At 43.4% G+C, this 13,655-nt stretch overlaps 1 protein-coding gene across 1 annotated transcript in view; it reads right to left on the minus strand.

Annotated features, from left to right (window-relative positions):
- Positions 1-2,215: 2,215 nt before the first annotated feature.
- The window catches only part of LOC124475653 (protein HEG homolog 1-like), a 59,485-nt gene continuing 48,045 nt past the window's right edge, over positions 2,216-13,655 (minus strand). The window contains exons 14-18 of the mRNA XM_047032427.1: positions 4,980-5,025; positions 4,814-4,851; positions 4,589-4,676; positions 3,523-3,736; positions 2,216-2,833 (exon numbers count right to left, since the gene is read on the minus strand). Coding sequence (XP_046888383.1) covers positions 2,726-2,833; positions 3,523-3,736; positions 4,589-4,676; positions 4,814-4,851; positions 4,980-5,025 — 494 coding nt within the window. The 3' untranslated portion in view covers positions 2,216-2,725. The remainder of the gene's footprint in view (positions 2,834-3,522; positions 3,737-4,588; positions 4,677-4,813; positions 4,852-4,979; positions 5,026-13,655) is intronic.

A 13,655-nucleotide genomic window follows, 5' to 3' on the forward strand; every position in this document is an offset into this window, starting at 1 on the left:
ACAGGGCACATGGGATATGAAAGAACGCTGGAGCTGGCTTGTGCTAGGTTTTATTGGCCAAAAATGGCAGCAGATGTTGATCAGAAATCTAAAACCTGTGAACGGTGTCTAAGAAGAAAAGCAAGAGCTCAGAAGGCAGCAAAACTGGTCAATAACAAAGTGTATTCCCCATTAGAGCTGGTGTGTATAGATTTTTTATCCATGGAGCCAGACTCGGGAGACATTAGAAATGTTTTAGTGATCACCGATCATTTCACTAAATATGCTATGGCATTTCCCACTAAAGACCAAACTGCTAAAACAGCAGCAACAATCCTGTGGGGAAATCTGATTTGCAACTTTGGTTTCCCAAAGAGAGTCCACAAAGATCAAGGTGCAAACTTTGAGTCTGAGATTGTGGCTGAGCTATGTTAGCTAGCTGGAGTGAAGTCTAGAACCACACCTTATCATCCGAGGGGAAACCCAGTGGAAAGATTTAATCGCACTCTCTTGGATCTCTTGGGCACACTGGAGGACAAGAAAAAGGAACAGTGGCGGAAATATGTGCGTCCTTTGGTACATGCCTACAATTGTACTCTTAATGATGCTACTGGGGAGTCACCTTTCTTTCTGAGGTTTGGTTGTCAGCCGCGCCGACCCATTGATCTTTGCTTTGGGATTTGTCTAGCTGGATATGATCATGTGTCCCGTCCAGTGTGCAAAGACCTTAAGGGACACAATATGCTTGTTTTATTGGTGCAAATGGTCCCCATCTGTACATTATTATATATGTTTTCACTTTTTAATGATACAGCACAATTTAATAATTTATGGCAAATTATTTTGTGGACCCCATTTTGAGAACAACTGGGAGAGCCAGGCACTGTTGAACCCGTGTATTGCTCGATTCAAAGACATGCTGTGCCCTGAGTGATGCTGTTCTCGCCGTTTAGATTAGCTGTTCGCATTTGCGAAATTAATAGGCCTATAAAGTAAACAGCAGTTAGGCCTATAAGGTAAACCGTTTCCATTAAAAAGAAGCAGATGCTGGAAAAAATTGCCTCAAGCAAAAGGTACAACAGGACATCAGACTCCAGAATCAGCAAAAATGAGAAGGTCTAACTGTAAAACAACTCACTATGGTTCCTCATCAGTCCCGACAGATGGGAGAGGGAGAGAGACAGAGAGAGAGAGAGAGAGAGAGAGAGGGTTAAAGAGAGTCTGTGCTCTAGGACCTTCATCCTGTTTGCTCCTCCAATCTTGGTGTGGTCAAGGTTTCCTCCTTTTCAACAACCGCCGTCCTCCAGTCTTCCAACCTCCTTGTTTTCTCTCCCCAGCAAAATGAGTTGTTGATCCTTATGGGGAGTTCAATTACTCTCTGATTGGTGCCAGTTAGGCAGCGGCCATGTGGCAAGAGTGAGCCGGTTGATGACCTTACCCAGGCTCCTCCTCCTCCATTTGGGGAGTCACACTATATAGCCTACAGGGATTTGATTTTCATTGCTTTGCAAGACATAATCAAATGAGGACTGGACAACATTTCAATTGCCAATTCCAAAATATGTTTTTATATTATCATTACTGAGGGGGTCAGATGGCTGAGCGGTAATGGAATCACGCTATTAATCAGAAGGTTGCCGGTTCAATTCCCGGCCATGCCAAATGCAAGGTGTCTTTGGAACATAACCCTACTTGCCCCGGGGAAATGTCCCTGTACTCACGTAAGTCGCTCTGGGTAAGAGCATCTGCTAAATAACTAAATGTAAATGTATTACAGCGCAGATGGCCAGATGAGCAGTGCTGACAGCCAATGTTTGCATGATATTAAATCAGCTTCTTTCAAAGGGATTTGTTTATGGGTGAAATGCTGGCTAGTAACGACAATATAATGACCCGATTCTTTTCAGTATAAGAGCCATACAATATGCCATACAGAAAAAGTACCACCATGTAAATGTTTTTATCATTGTCTTTAAAACCTGAAAGAAAAAGGCGGCATGAACTTGTTGAAATATTAGTTTTGGTCTCGGCATTAACTTTACAAGTCTCATATTGTTCTTCCAAATCTAGTTTCTCATTTGTATAATGAGGGTTACATGCTAAGCACATTACTGAAATAAAATATAGAAATTTGATTTTGTTTGCGCATCTACACCATTAATTCACAAAACATTGTTATATTTTACTGACAGTTAATATCCTTTCATAAAAAGTATTTAAAAAACAAAGTCATGACTATTAATGCATTTTTATTTTATTTTTTGTTCTATGGTTCTACGCTACTGACAGATACATTTAGCAATATTTGCCCACAAGCATTAGAGGTCACGCCATTGATTTGATGATTGAAATAAGTAAACAAGGGACCAGGTCCCTATTGATGTTTCCTTTTACATTTCTACCAGGTATAACAATGCAAACTGAGTATTTATAGTCAGCACACCAATCAGCATCAGCATCACCAGTCAATTCCACCACATAGGCCGGACTTCAATTGTTACTGTTATGAAGTGCAGCTTAACTCTGCACCAGCAAGCTGATGCACTAAAACTGCTGTAATATGCCAGGTTTACCAAGCATGAGTTGTACTTGGTTCACATGTCAAACACCATCTCATGTTCAGTCATTAAGATATGCACTTTATATAAGAAAAGGGAAATTCCAATACAATAGAATACAAAGTGAATTTTAGTTTAATCACAAAATCAATGTGCATGTTTATGTATTCTCGGGCCTTGGCTCCTAGTTATGCATTGTCATGCATGTAGTAAAGATTGGGCTTGCCCTGATTCTGGTTGTATGGATTCCTGTTGTAAGGGTTCCTCATCTCATCTGGGTCCAGGTTCATATTCCTCTAAAAAGAATGAAATACATTGGAATCAGTGTAAAATGATAATAAATATTATTTAATATAATACATATTTTTACTTTCTTTAATTAGATTGATAACATTTTTGAAAGTCTGTACTGTAGCTAGCTAGTTCATCTGGAACTCACTTGTACCGTTATATGAAACACATGAGCGTGTTATGAGAAAAATAATGCATTAAAATCTGCAAGGCTTCGAAAACAAAACAACACAATTGTTGCAACTTCATATGGTAAATAGTGTATTTCTAAATGGTGGCTAGTCCAGTTGGTAGTACAGGGTCATATGAAGGTTATCCTAGCATAGGGAAGCACAAGGAAATCAAAGTGGAACCTTTAAGCTTAGTTGGATTTTTCTCTTTTGTTTATTAAATTCGAATTGTATTACTTTTGACTGTATCTGAAGCAATTCTTATATTTTAAACGACCCTCATCACTGATGAGAAATACACACTTTACATTTTACTTTTTCTTTCATATTAAAATCACATTTTCAAATGTAGCAGACTGGTACACTATTTGTTTTGAGTAACACTAACACAAGCCCTGCTGTTGGGGATTCAAAGTCATTGCAATTGAACAGCTGTACACATTAGTTCATACTTGCATGTTTTATATATCCTCATCAACACTTTGTCACTAACGCTCTTCCTCTGTCACCTCTTACTCTCTTACCACTTTGTCCTTGATCAAAGCATGTCGGCTGCCACTCTCCGTCATCTCCAGGTTGCTACCATGATTCCAGCTATTGTTAGCCTTGGCTCTAGGAATTTGCGGTACCCTTGTGTTAGCATTAGCTTGGAAAGTGGTCATGCCCACATTAGTAGCAGGAGCTTTGGTAGGATAGGAGCTTTCATAGATGTTGTTTTCAGACTTCTCCTTTGACGGTCTGAGGAAAACAAGTCACAATCATTCCACCCATTTGAGATTTGTTGTACACAGGTATGGTTAGCAGAACTAAAGGAATAGTACATACTTAGGGCTTAGAAAAATAAAGGAATGCCAAACAAGATGATGTCAAACTATTTAGCACTGTCCAAACTTTTCATTATTTTCTAAATATGATAAATCTGTTAAACTTGCTTAGTGATATCTCATCTTGGAGAAAGGGTAAAGGAGTGAGCATTTGATTCACCCTTGATGGAATAGTTGGCTTTGTTGGACCTGCTTCTCGATAACCAGCTTAGAAAAGATCGTTTGTATTGGCACACGGCAGAGGACCGTGTAATCTACTATTAAGGCTCACTAGCAGAGATGCAGTGGAGTGCCTCCATAGAACTGCCTCAGAATTCCTATTAATTAATCAAAGTTTTAGTTTTTTTCTGTTGTTTTTCTGTTGTTAAAAGAATAGGGGATGCTACACAGTGGTGAACATAGCCTTGAGACGTGTTGCTGCCATCAAATTCAAAATGACCTTATTTTTTCCTTAAAATGGTACATTTAATCTGTTTAAAATTTTTACATGTTTTATATGTTCTATTGTGAATAACATAATGGGTTTATGAGATTATTAAATCATTGTATTTATTTATTTTATCAAACCATACCCCAACTTTTTTGGAATCGGGGTTGTACACAATTCTCTCGTAAGCAAAGGTGTGGATAGTTGTGGAGATTTATTTTACAATGTACACATGTGTGCATAACTGGTGGAAAGCATTGTGATTGTTGGCTGTGCAAAATAAGGGTTGTCGACTGTCTTCATGAGTGTGTGTGTGTGTGTTTGGTGTGTGTGACTAACTTGAATGCCATTGTAGACAGAACAATGAGAGTGATGAGCAGCACACCCCCGAGCACAGATCCAACAATCACCAGAGTTAACTGCCATCCTATACAGAGAGAAGGGAGATACAGGCAGGCGCGCGCACACACACACACACACACACAGAACAACCAGGTCAGTTAGTACAACAACACAAGATCTAAATTAATATGCTGCAAATATGATCGGCTTGGCCATACTTACTCTCATTGCAATTAAATCCAGACAGACCAAATGAACATCTGAAACACAATAAATTGCTAAAGTTCTTTTAAACATATTTTAAATGTCAACTTGATGGCCAGATCACATTCTAAAGATTAAGAAGAAGAAATTACTTACTAATCTTAATAATATCTTAATTACTCACTTGTCACAACCATTATCCTCATTAGCCTTTTCGCCACTAGGACAAGCTGCAGAAAAATTAAGATGAAGAAATATGGTTGGTGTACCAATGTAAGTACACATGCTGATACCAATGGATCAGAGACAAATCTCATTGCCAAATTATTTTCTGTTCAGTAAAATAACACTTTTAATTAATAATCTGTCCTATGATTGACGAGCCTAATAATCAGTTTAATGGGAATTCCTTTGGTCTAGTAATGAGATGGTCTAGTAATCTCAACATGCCAAAGTCAATTTTATTTAAATAGCACATTTTGAGATGGTCTAGTAATCTCAACATGCCAAAGTCAATTTTATTTATATCTTCGCGTTTTTCGATTAATCATTAAAAAATATAGATTAAAATTCACTATTTATAGGCTATATTAAAATGCAGTGAAAATAGACAAAACACAGCGTGTTTCCGCATTGAGATCTGTAGCTAGTACAAGAAGAACAACCATTTCTGTAACTCCTAGAAGCGGAGCCGACAGCTAGAAGCCGGTGCTCAAACACAACTGACCCTCGTTTTTTTTCCGGTTAATTAACAAAGCTTCATAAAAACCTTTGCCCTCAACAATACGTAAGGGTAGCATATCTATCGCGATGAACTTGCAGATCCGTTGGGTAATTTTATCTGCTCGTTGTGCATCGCAGCTCCTCTGTGCTAACACCAAGAGCAGGATGCACCGCCACTAACCAGGGTCGGATGTACGTTCTTCAAGTGGTACATCATTTGAGTTGTGGAGGAGTTGTATTTATACTCAGCTTTGCAGTGTTGGCAGTGAACAAGTAATTTTTAAGTCAAAATGGTCTCACGCTACACTTCGCCGTGACCTCTTCATGTTTACTTTTGAAATAGCCTACATGGAAACTCGCCGGTAACTGAGTAGGCCTGTGGCGTTTTTTTCAAAACATTGGCTTTGTTGGGTAAAATGTTCAATTGCTGCCACATAGCGAAATCCATTGCATTCCTTAAAGACTCACACTACGCAACAGAACACGCATTCGTTTTATCGATGAACAAATAATGTCATCAACGAAATTCTTAATGATCGATAATCGATCGTCGATTAATTATGCCCATCCCTACTGTGTACTAGAATGGTGGCAGTGTGGGGGGTAAGGCAGGCAGTCTGCGCTTTTAACTCATTGCGGCATGTATACCTCGCCATGCTTTTACGCGCAAATTGCGAAACAAATACGCTTGAAGTGGGCGCAAAAGCATTAGTACATGAGGCCCCCAGACTCTTATTATCAATAGAAAGAGAAAAACTGTCGATTTTGGATAAAGTGGATTTGGTGCCAATGAGGAGAACTTCGGTTTTATTACTGTTTAATTTGAGGAAGTTTTGGATGAACCAGATTAGATGCCTAAAAGAAAGACCTCCTTCAAACCTAGGTGGAGTTCAGAATTCCACATTGCCACTAAGAGCAGCAAAGATCAATATCGTGCCTTCTGTAAGCTCTGTCGCGTTGATATAGACGTGAGTAGTAGGGGGAAAGGGGTTTTAAAGCGGCATGCACGAGGATAATGCTAGTTCTGCCGGGCACTTTTCTTAACATCATTTTTTGCTCCGAACACAGTAATAGTGGATGATAAAACAACCACTGCTGAGTTGACCAAATTATACATTTTAATTTCTATTCCAATTGAAATAGTTTGGGAAATGGTACTGTCTTATTTTCTTATTTATCTTTTGAATAAACTTGTCTCACCAAAGACAACAGAAAGTCAATGCACTTGTATTGAAGTATTGGATTTCTTTCAAATTACAAATGTTGTTTTACTAAAATGACTAATGTTATTGACTTAATTTCATTCTAACAACTTATTGGGATTGTCCTCCTTTTTGACCCTTTGTCAAAAAGCTTCTGGTCACCCTAGAGGTGGGCGGGAGAGTGGACGAGGGTTTAGTAGAAAGGTAGAGCTGGTTGTCATCAGCATAACAGTGAAAGTGAATGTTGAATTTGCGAAAGATATTGCCAAGGAGGAGGAGGTAAATGATGAAGAGTATGGGGCAGCACGACAGAGCCCAGGGGCACACCTGAAGTGACAGAGGAGGGAGTGGATTTAAAAGGCTTGAGTTGAATGAACTGAGTTAGAGAGGTAAGATGTAAACCAGTCAAATGGAGTGCGGTGATTTGTCAGTAAAGTCGACTAGGTAACTAACCCAACAACGCTGTGAGTGATTGGAAAGCGTTTGTTTCGTCACCAAAAGAAAGTATCGAAATTTGACACCGTTTTTTCCAAAATACTCTGTAGGGCCGACATGTTTTGGTCGGTATCAAATTGCACCAAATTCACTGCATCAACCAGGGGGCATCTATGAAGATGTTAAATAATAGTAATAGTATTATTTAAAAAACACAATACTTTGGCATAAGGTTAAAGGCACAGGGTTTTGAAGATTTTTTTGCCCATGTTCTAAATATTTGCAGTTCTTATTTAGATACAGCACATTCCTAATACATTCACATTCCATGTACTTTTGAGTACTACTTTGCAAATCGTAACATGGCAAAAGCCAATGGCAAGCCCATAGCATCTGTTTTTACGCCACCTTTGGCTCTCCCAGTCTAAACATTTGTCTCCAGACCAGAAAATCCTTTGGGACCTACCTTTTATTTAAGGACCTACCTTTTACTTAAGGGTTCACCTGCCAAGCTATGCAGGGACAGAGCCACCTCTACAGGAGGGTATGGCCACTGCACATCCCAACCTCTTCAGAGGCAACGGAAGGCCAATGGCTAACCACCCACCCTTCAGCAGCGTCGCAGTCCTCTACCCACACCAGTGGGGCGATGAGAGACCTTCACACCCAAATCAACAAGCGGCGGTACAAGGGGAGAAAGTCATATCTTAACCATGCCAGCCTTTCTGATGGGTTGGTGGTCAACCTCAGCTGCTTTTCATAGCTCAAAGGACAAATAGGTAGACTATATTGAAAGTCCCTATGGGCACAAAGAACAATTTTCGAGGGCTACCGGCTCTAGTTCTGATGCTGGCCATCAACACACTAGGGCAGCCATCCCCAATTAGCGGCCCGCGGGCCAGATCCAGCCCGCAAGAGCCAAATGTCTGGCCCACGCTGACAGCTTTAACTCTATTTATGCTGCCAGTTTTAATGAAAATGTCTGGCCCACTTTGACAGCTTTAACTCTATTCATGCTGCCAGTTTTAATGCAAACTATCCAGAAAAATCTGACCAGCGCAAACAAAAAATTGCAAGCATGTTAACATCATACAAGCACTTGGTTTAAACTATGTGTAAAACAACATTGGCACAAGAGAGCGGGACGCCGCTATCCAGAGGACCCATTACCACCGGCCTGAGGAGGGAGACATGAAAGGTGTGATGGATCTTAAAGTGCTCAGGAAGATGGAGGGAGTACGTTACCTCAGTCACCCTCCTCAGGACCTTAGAAGGCCCTATATACCGGGGTGCTAATTTACGGCAGGGCAGGCGTAACCGCAAATTTTGCGTGGACAACCATACGCGATTTCCGGGTCTGAACACAGGAGCTGTGCTCTGCAAAGTGCACAGCACTTTGCAGGCGGACATGGGCCGCATTCCATGTGGATTCAGCCCGTCGAAACCACTCATCCACTGCAGGGGTTTGCGTCGGACTAGGATGCCAAGGCGCTAAGGGGGGCTGGAAGCCTAGAACACATTGGAAGGGCGTCAAACCAGTGGCAGAATGTCGGAGAGAGTTTTGGGCGTACTCAGCCCAAGGAAGAACGTCAGCCCACTCTCCAGGGCGGTCGTGGTAGTAACTCCGCAGGAACCTTCCCAGCTCTTGGTTCACCCTTTCCACTTGACCGTGGGTGATGACTGTGGGTGATGACTAGACGTTAGACTAACAGACACACCAAGCCCTTCCATGAAGGACTTCCACACTCTGGAGGTAAATTGGGGTCCGCGGTCAGACACGATGTCCTCCGGTATGCCATAACACCGGAAGACATACGTGAATATTACCTCTGCTGCCCGGAAAGCGGTAGGTAGCTTCGACAGAGGAATGAGCCTACAGGATTTCGAAAACCGGTCCACCACGACCATGATGGTGGTGTGGCCCTGGGATGGAGGCAGATCTGTGACGAAATCCACCGACAGGTGAGACCAAGGTCGTTGCGGCACTGGGAGAGGGTGGATCTTACCGTAGGGAAGGTGTCGAGGAGTTTTGCTCTGAGCGCAGATGGAACAGGAGGAGACGTATTTACGCACATCAGATCCCATTTCCTGCCACCAATACTTCCCTTGTAAGGCCTGCAGGGTGCGCGTGATTCCAGGGTGACCAGATGCTAGGGTTGTGTGGGCCCAGGCGAGGAGTTGATCTCTCACCACTGTAGGAACATAGGACACCCCTTGGGGACAGTTAGAAGGAGACGGTTTGTTTACTAGTCCCTGGCTTATGGCCTCATCCACCTCCCAAGTGATGGGTGCAATGATGCGTGCTGGTGGGAGAATGGGACCCTCCTCTGCACCGTCCTCCTTGCTCTCATGTATCCGCGATAGTGCATCGGCCTTAGTGTTCTTTGAGCCCGGTCTGTAAGATAAGGTAAAATCAAAACGTGAGAAATACAGAGCCCATCTGGCTTGTCTAGGGTTGAGTCGACGAGCCGCCTTGATATATTCCAGGTTACTATGATCCGTTAAGACCACGAACGGATGTTTGGCACCCTCTAGCCAGTGACGCCATGCCTGCAGGCTCCTCTTGACTGCCAGTAGTTCTCTATCCCCGACATCGTAATTTCTTTCTGCTGGTGTGAGTTTACAGGAGTAGAAGGCACAGGGAAAGAGTTTAGAGGGCGTACCTTGGCGCTGGGACAAAACGGCTCCTATGCCCACCTCTGAAGCGTCCACCTCTACGACGAACGGCAAAGTGGGGTCCGGGTGTTTCAAGACGGGAGCCGTTGTGAAGCATCTCTTTAAGCGCTCGAATGCCATTCCAGCTTCTGGCGTCCATGTAAGAACACGGGGAGTTCCTTTCAGGAGGGAGGTGAGAGGAGCAGCCACCGTACTGAAACTGCGAATAAACCTCCGATAATAATTCGCAAATCCTAAGAATCTCTGGAGCGCTTTGATAGAAGCGGGAATTGGCCAAGACAAGACAGCATCGACCTTGTTCATCTCCATCTCCACTCCTGCAGTGGAGATTCTATAGCCCAGGAACGAGATCGATGTCTGATCAAAAGTACATTTTTCAGCTTTGGCATAGAGTTGGTTGTCTAACAGCCGCCCTAGGGCCTCCCTCACGTGTAGTACATGGAGTTCGTATGTTGCTGAATGGATCAGAATGTCGTCGATGTAAACAATTACGCAGCGTCCCAGCATGTCTCTGAACACCTCGTTGATGAACGCCTGGAAGACTGAAGGAGCATTGGTTAATCCGTATGGCATGACCAAGTACTCATAATGCCCTGTAGTTGTACTAAAGGCGGTCTTCCATTCGTCCCCCTCACGGATGCGAATGAGATTGTAGGCACTACGCAAGTCCAGCTTCGTGAAATATTTGGCTCCGTGCAGCATCTCAACGGTGGAATGAATGATCGGCAGAGGGTACCTGTACTTGGTAGTGATGTTGTTTAGTGCTCTGTAATCAATGCAGGGTCGGAGTCCTCCGTCCTTCTTCTTGACAAAGAAAAAACTGGACACTGCAGGCGAGGTGGACGGCCGAATGAATCCCTGATCCAAGGCCTCCTTGATATACGTCTCCATGGCTTCCGTCTCCGCATAAGACAGGGGGTATACGTGGCCTCGAGGAATTGGAGCTCCTGGCTGCATGTCGATGGCGCAGTCCCAGGGTCGATGCGGAGGAAGTTTTGTGGCACTGGTTTTCGAGAAGGCCTTCTGTAAATCTTTGTACTCGGGGGGAACAGACACAGAACAGACGTTATCTGGACTCTCCACCGACGTAGCCCCCATATCTACCCTCAGACACCTCTCATGGCAAGCCTGTGACCAGGCCCTAATCCTCTTGTCCGTCCATGATATGGAGGGGTTGTGTAGGATGAGCCAGGGCATGCCTAAAACTATGGGGTGAGCAGGAGCCTCAATGACAAAAAAACTAAGGTCCTCCATGTGCTGGTTGTTGATTGACACTGATAATGGGGTTGTTTTGTGTGTAATCTTGCCCTTACCAACAGGTCGACTGTCCACTGCCAGAACAGGAATGGGAACACTCAACGGTACGGTAGGTATATGCAGATCCCAAACTACCTGCTCATCCATAAATTTCCCTGCAGCACCGGAATCCACTAATGCGGGAAAGGAACGACTCACAGGACAGTCAACCAGTAATGCTTCCACAGATAATAAACGAATGTTCAAGAGACCACCAGGGGAGGGTTCTCCTACCTTGGTGACGTTCTGGGGGGTTCGTCTTGGCCCCGGTCCCCCTCTTCGGGTGTGGGTGCACTGGGCCACGACATGTCCCTCCTCCCCGCAATAAAGGCAGAGCCCTTGACGAATACGGCGCCGTCTCTCTGCGGGGGTAAGACGCGGGGAGCCTTGGACAGCGGCACCGGCAAACCCGGGGTCAGGTTATCAAGGGCAGGTACATCAGGGTGCCGCCCCCACAGTAGACAACAAGCTGCACCTGTGCGGCTCATGAGTGAAATGTAGGATGGCCTCACCATAAAAGGCGGGCCATCCCTGCCGCAGGGGGGATCGCTAGAAGTGAGTAGGAGCTTGACTCCAACACGTAGTACATACGGCTGTAATCTAACCACCTCCTACTGTGTGATTTTTGTCAGTGAGGAGTTGGAGCTCCAGACAAGACCAGCCAGACCAGTCCAGACCGTTCCCTCGACCGAGGAAGAATCAAAGTTATTTTTTGTGCTTTGTTTGGTCATTTAGCTTAATAAACGCCTACTACTTTCATCCAACCAACCGTGTTTTTGAGTTGTGCTGTGCTGTTCGCTCCTGGCTATGCCCCTTGGTTGCCACAAAACGCGCCCATCTCCTGAATGAGACTGTCAAACGCCGCATTCCCAGAGTAGCAGCAACCAGATGGAGCTCAAATTCATGGCTGGTCCAAATAATTTTATTTCACCTTCCAGATCTACGTGCCATGTTTAAACTAATCAGCGACAATCCCGAGATTGCAAAATGTTTGAAGAGATGTTGGGCCAGTTTGATGACAGCAAACTGGAGAAGCTGTCAAAGTATGCAAGGTACTTTGACTTTGTCAAGCTGAAAAGTTATCTCGTGGGGTTGTATGGCTCACAAGAACTAAGGGGCAAATGACAGACACAGCTTCTTCTTTTTTAAGAACATGACTTGGAAGCAACAGTTCCTGAAGCAACAAAGTTGCTGCAACTGGTCTTGACAATACCAGCCACTACAGCTTCGGTGGAGTGCACATTTTCCACCCTGAAATGGATAAAAACATAGTCGGAACCGGACCGGGAAAGCAAGTCTTTCAGCCCTTGCCATTTTGTCAATTGAGAGCCAGAGACTATGCAAACTGAAGGCCGTAAAAACAACGCTTTACAATGCTGTGATCGACGTCTTCACAAGGAAAGAGAGGCAGATGGATTTTATTACAAATAATCTACCAGTTGGTGAGTCAGAAATTATTTTGGGCTTCATATTGAATTGAGCAGTGTGTGTTTTCATTGTTGCTGACTGACAAACATAAATGGCCGCTGTGCAATAATTAAGGATACAAATGGTTGCATTCTGATGCTGGACATTAACTATTGGTGTGTGTGTGCGCTTGTGTGTGCGAGAGAGAGAGACTGTGAGAGTAGTACACAATATGTCATCCTGATTGGAAATTTCTTGATATCGACCGTGTGTGTGTGCCGTGCTTGTGCGTAACGTTTACTGTTTTGACATATTAGCCTAAACAATAAATTAGGTAATCTGCCTTTCATAACTCAGTGCCTAGCCTCTTACTGACATCACCGCACATCACTTCCACTAGGACAACACAACATTTGGGTAGAGGAAATCAAAAGGATTCATCCATCTCCTGTGTCCTGTGTCTTCAGGTACGAGTCTTTGAAAAAGATTTAATCACGTGATCTACATAGGCCCAGAAGAGGAAACAGAAAGGATTTGTTTGCCTCATTCATTTTCACGTGACTGTTAGTTGATTGTGATAATTACAGGTTTAGTTATTTTAACTTTGTTAATTGTTTGCCGTAATAATTAAATGCTAGTGTGATAATAAATGACAATCATTTGTCAATCAGTTGCCATGAGAAAATTAACAAATACCTCTCTGAAACTACTTTTAACTCCCGAGTCATACTAAAGCTTTGTTCAAAATGAACTAATCATTCACAAACGACACATCCCTAGTTAACAGCCTCTTGTCACATTTGGTGGTTAGCAAACTAAATTGTGTTTTGAGTCTTTGAGTGAAACAAGGAGAAAAGAGTTTCTGCATTTGACCTTTTTTGTTAAATTAATTTGCATTCCTACATTTGTTTTTTGTTTCGCTTTTTGGGAGAAGGGGCGGTTTGTGTTGTTGGATTGTAGGCTGTTGCATATTTGCTTCTGTGTCACATAAGGACAGGGACAAACAGGAGGCGTCCATCAAGGTTGTGCTCCCCGAAGACCACCAGCCCCTCATACTCTCCCCCACCGACGTGTGTGCTGAACAGGACCAATGCACTCAAGGCTGCCGGCCCTGATGGCTT

This window comes from Hypomesus transpacificus, chromosome 13 (genome assembly GCF_021917145.1).
Source record: "Hypomesus transpacificus isolate Combined female chromosome 13, fHypTra1, whole genome shotgun sequence".
In the NCBI taxonomy this organism is placed as follows: domain Eukaryota; kingdom Metazoa; phylum Chordata; class Actinopteri; order Osmeriformes; family Osmeridae; genus Hypomesus; species Hypomesus transpacificus.